Here is a 5,379-nt window from a genome sequence, read left to right as displayed (position 1 = left end):
GGGGGAGAAGGGTGGCAGGAGGGGGAGAAGGGTGGGAGGAGGGGGAGGGAAATGGGAGGCTGGGAGGAGGCGGAAACTTGTTTTTTTTCTTCCTTTTCTCAATAAAAAAAAAACTGAAAAAAAATTTATTTAGTATATAGTGTTCTTGTTCTAATGACATGTGTGCCTACAGGCCAGAAGAGGGCACCAGATTTCATTACACACAGTTATAAGTCAACATGTGGTGGGAGGGAATTAAATTCAGGACCTCTGGAAGAACAGTCAATGCTCTTAAGCTCTGAGACATCTCTTCAGCCCCTTACTAGACAGTTGTAGAAAAAGGCACATACTATTCCAACACTCAGTAGTAATGATATCCCAGGAAAAAAAAAACCCATAACTCTTCTATTTAATGAGGATGCTCTTGTCCTCCAAAGAATGTATGTGTGTGTGTGTGTGTGTGTGTGTGTGTGTGTGTGTGTGTATACACACCAAAGACAACAAACTGGCCATGGTAGAACATGACTGTGATCCCAGCACGTGACACTGTGGAGCAGGTCAACCTCTACTGCGTAACAAGTTCAAGGCCAACATGGGTTACAAGAGATTCTATCTCAGAAGAGCAGCAACAGCAACAAAAGCTAAAGGCAGAGATATAGGAACTGATATGGTTAGTGCACAAATTTTTAGAGATTTGATATAAAAACAAGGATGCCAAGGGCTAATGAAATTAGCTATGGGAAATACTAAGAGGACAAATGATTAGTCTTTTAACTTTGCCATCTGTTTTGAGATAATATAATACAGTTATCATGGGGTTATAGATCAGACTGCCTGAACTTGTCCATCACATCCTTATTAGCCATGTGTCTTTTAGTTACATCTCTGTTTCTTTGCATGCATGGGAAATGCTTTGAGTATAAAGTAACACAATGACTTGCACCACCCACTGTATCTGTGATTGGCAGTAAATAACCTTACTGAATTTGAGTTTTCTTACCACTATGTAAGATTCCATTTTTTTTTTCTGCTTAATTTCGTGTTTATCAGAAATACCTTCAGGTATTGCCTGCAGGAAATATCTTCTTGGTAAGATCAGTCAAAGTAGAAATTAATTCTATCCCACTGTTTTCAGAAAGTCTGTAGAAAGCTTTTCTGTTATTGAGATGTGAGGGATAGCTGCCATTGCTGAACCGTACATCTTGACTAGTAATAACAGCAATGGGGAAGATGGGGGGAAATACCATGCTGTTTTCCAATTTCCAACATTTATTTTCAAATGGAACCTTTATTTTGTATCGAGCATTTATCCAAAAATCAACTCTGTATTCTATTTCTGTATCTGAGATTGTTCTGAGGAAGAGAGCTATAGAAAAGTATAGACCAGGAGTTGGAGAGACGGCTCACAGCTAAGAGCACTAGTTGCTCTTCCAGAGGACCAGGATTCAATTCCCAGCAACCACATGACAGCTCACAACTGCCTGTAACTCCTGTTGGAGGGTACCTGACACCTATGGCAAAATACCAATGCACATAAAATAAAAATAAAATAAATAAAATAAAAATAGAAAAACAACAAATTAACCCAATTCCTCCCTCTTGTCTATATATTAAGCAAATCCTTAATAGAAAAAACTGGCAACACAAACACCAGCTTTCTATTTTTTCCTCGTATTAACCGATTTTTTTCCATGCCATTTCTTTTTTTTTTTTTTTCCGAGACAGGGTTTCTCTGTGGTTTTGGAGCCTGTCCTGGAACTAGCTCTTGTAGACCAGGCTGGTCTCGAACTCACAGAGATCCGCCTGCCTCTGCCTCCCGAGTGCTGGGATTAAAGGCGCGTGCCACCACCGCCCGGCTCATGCCATTTCTTTTTCATTCTACTTCCTTTTTGAAAAAATTTTTTACTTATTATTACGTGTGTGTGTGTGTGTGTGTGTGTGTGTGTGTAAGAGTGCAGGCACGCATGTAGAGGTCAGAGGAAAGCTTCTTTGGATGATGATTCTGTTTATTCCATGGGTCCTAGGTGTCCATTGCTGCTCATCAGGCCTGCACAGCAAGTGTTTTCATCTAACCAAGCTCATCTTAGGTAGCTAAACTTACCTAAGCTATCGTGCTAGACCCACTTTTATTTTTTGCTATAGAGCTTCCAAAAGGGCAAAACAACAGCTCTCTTAAAAGCTGGACTAAACACAGCTTTATGTATTGTGTTACCAACAACTATAAAATGTTACTGGCTAATACAACACAATGGCTATCTGGCTATTTTCATTTGATTGACTTTATTACCTAAAATGAAAATGGAACTGCTAAAACAACCTTGATATAGACATATGGTGATTAGCCTTAAGCTGGAGAATACATTTCAGTTCAATCCACACCATAAAGGCAGAGGCAGACGACATTAGTACGTATTTACCAATATCTTCTTGATCCATTCACTAGGCACAGAACTCAAACTATCCAGGAACAAAAAAAAATCTACCGGACTGGAAGAAGTCTCATCTTTGTGCACCAACGCTCTGCTGTTGAGATACCTCCCCGGATGACTTCCTAATGAAGATGTTTGCAAAGCAGGCTAAAGCATTATTTAACCAAGCTCCTAGTCCATAATCTCGTGTGTGGCAGAATCCACAGAATATTACTCAGGGAGGCAAATCAGTATTGAGTTCGGTGTGTTGCTGAGGATGACCCTGAGCAGCTTCTGATCCTCTTGCCTCTACCTCCCAAGTGCTGGCATTGTGGGTGTGCTCTCCCATGCCCGCTCTGAGGTGGTGTGAGACTAGGTAATCGTATCCACACATACTGTTTAAGTGGTAGAAATAGAGACAGTTTATTAAGAAAGTAAAAGGAAGTGTGCCTCTGAGAATGGAAGTGAACTGGACAGCCAGACCAATTCAGTACTTACGACTTCTGAGCATGTCTAGATGTTTCCAAAGGTTTCCTACAAGAAAACTTTTCCTCCAAATGTAAGTGTAAAAAGCGTCAGATTTACAATAAATAAAATTAGCAATAGTGCTATAGTTGAAAGTAGTAATGAGAGTATAAGTTTTCTCAACACAGTCAGTGAGATGCTTCAAAATTACAAGGGGAATGTGAATGAGACGAAACAAAAAGGAAGACAACTCAGGGAAAGTGCCCCAAAGGCTGTCAGAAGCAGGCTGCACCAATGTTAAGTTTTAGAGACAACTGATAATACATTGTTAGCATAATATGACTTAGCATCAGATAAACTGAATTCCTGTATTTCCTAATAATCACGATCTAATAATCATCAAATCCAGTTTTACTACAACGCTACCAGTTCAATGAGCAATGATTCTGAACTCTGACCTTTGGTGTCAGCATCAGTTATCTGCTCTTTGGCTACTTCCTCCTCTTCTTCAGCCATGGCCTGGAAGATTGCAGTCAGGAAGAAAAAAAGCAATTCACACAGTGGGCCTTCACTGTCATTTCCTACAAGAGCTTCCTCTAACACTTCTGCGAATAAAACGTTTAAAAGGAATTTAAAGTTCTGTCATGACTGAAAAACAACTCCACTGGAAAATAATAAACAATCAACCAACATCAGCCTATGAAAGTGTTCTCCTATGTGTTTGCTTATGAGAGTAGATCCACCTATTATCTAAACCAAAATAAATTATGATTTCAACACAGAAAAATAAGTCAAAGTCAGTGTGCTAAGAAACCCAAAATATAACATCTGGACCAATATAACATCTAATTTAAAGCCAAAGCACAACCTTAACTACATGTAAAAACATACAATTTTCAACGGATGTGGTGATATATGTTGCTAACATTTGGAGGTAGGGGCAGGACTGCCACAGATGAAGGCAGATTGTTCTACCTGAGTACACAGGAAGCTCTGAGCCAGCCAGAGCTATACAGTAATACTGTCTCAAAATCAAAATAAACAAATATAAATAAAGCCAGCCAGAGCTATACAGTAATACTGTCTCAAAATCAAAATAAACAAATATAAATAAAGCAAATTGGTCCCACTGTTCATGAGAGCTATGTGGGATGTTGTTTACCCAACAGTGTACAGGAGAGGTAATTACCATTATTGTTTCAATCCTAATATTGTGTAGGTATTAAATGTTTCTTCTTTAATTTATTTTACCTAAAATGCTCTTGATTCATAAGGCATAATGCTTCATGCCTTAAACTTAGCCCATAAAGAGAAACTGAAGAATCTGAAAACCCAACTGGTCAATGTACTCTTATTAAAGTAAGAATGATAATGCAATTCCACCTTGGAGGCTTTCTACATGCACCTTAGAAAAATTTATTAGATAAAAATTTAAAATTTGATTCAACCCCTTTTTATATTGAACTCTATTATAAATGTTTATACAGTGCTTTTAAACACACAGGTAAATCAGTCCTAAATTAGAAGCAGACAATATCTGTCTTTAAACTCTCACATGCCATTCCTTACTCAAAAGCGGTCTACTCTCTAGCCCTTGAGCTCTAGGCAGTCTATAGTGGTTCTCAGCCTAGCTAGCGGCTTATGTTTCCTAGTGGGAGGTCCATGAAGAAAGTCTGCACACATGGCATCTTAACAACTAGTTAGTCAAGCCTTCATGGCCCCACTTCTAGGCACTCTCACTGCGATCACATGGGAGTCTCTAAATGGCAGGGTAAACTGTAGTGCGGCAACAGGTGATTGAGTACTTGCCTAAGGATACTCCCTCAGGAAACTCATCTTGAAGATCAAAGAGTTCCCCAAATGCATGAAGGAACTCCAGAACCATCAGCGCATCACCAAAGATCTCAGGAGGTAGTCTAGTTTTCACTGGAGTTGGTTCCGGAAGTTCCTGCAAGGTTAAACAGTCCTTGTAATTAATATTCGAACCAGGTGCAAGAAAGCTAAAGGGGTGCACAGCCTAACACACTCTTGACCTAGTAAAGCTATCCCGCATGCACTAGTGGCCCTCACCCCCAGTGTTTACCACACTTACTTAGGAACTCGGTTTTACTAAACCACAGTCCATAGAAAGGAACTAGGAGGAAAGGGCATTTCCTCTACTGAAAGAAACAGCTGTAGGTGGAAGTGTCTCCTACCAAGTCTCCTATTAAAAAGATCTTCCATCACGCTCAGGTTCTGAAGACAGACTAACTGTGCAGGTATCGCCAATGTGAACCTTGTAATACAAAGGACAACTGACTACTCACTGACTTAGAATGCTTCTGTATAAACTGAAGTGAATGAGAATTTTTAGATACTTTTAGATTATTTCAGAAAATAAACATATGGTGGCGCACGCCTGTAATCCCAGCACTCGGGAGGCAGAGGCAGGAGGATCTCTGTGAGTTCGAGGCCAGCCTGGTCTACCAAGGGAGTTCCAGGACAGGCTCCAAAGCCACAGAGAAACCCTGTCTCGAAAAACCAAAAA

At 39.9% G+C, this 5,379-nt stretch overlaps 1 protein-coding gene across 2 annotated transcripts in view; it reads right to left on the bottom strand.

The window, feature by feature from the left end:
* The window catches only part of Baz1a (bromodomain adjacent to zinc finger domain 1A), an 81,289-nt gene that overhangs the window by 27,449 nt on the left and 48,461 nt on the right, over nucleotides 1-5,379 (bottom strand). For both annotated transcript variants that reach the window (XM_013347274.2, XM_026782398.1), the window contains exons 10-11: nucleotides 4,662-4,800; nucleotides 3,311-3,457 (exon numbers count right to left, since the gene is read on the bottom strand). In XM_013347274.2, the coding sequence (XP_013202728.1) occupies nucleotides 3,311-3,457; nucleotides 4,662-4,800 (286 nt within the window). The remainder of the gene's footprint in view (nucleotides 1-3,310; nucleotides 3,458-4,661; nucleotides 4,801-5,379) is intronic.

This window comes from Microtus ochrogaster, chromosome 1 (assembly GCF_000317375.1).
Source record: "Microtus ochrogaster isolate Prairie Vole_2 chromosome 1, MicOch1.0, whole genome shotgun sequence".
Lineage (NCBI taxonomy): Eukaryota > Metazoa > Chordata > Mammalia > Rodentia > Cricetidae > Microtus > Microtus ochrogaster.
This window is presented reverse-complemented; position numbering and strand designations above follow the sequence as displayed.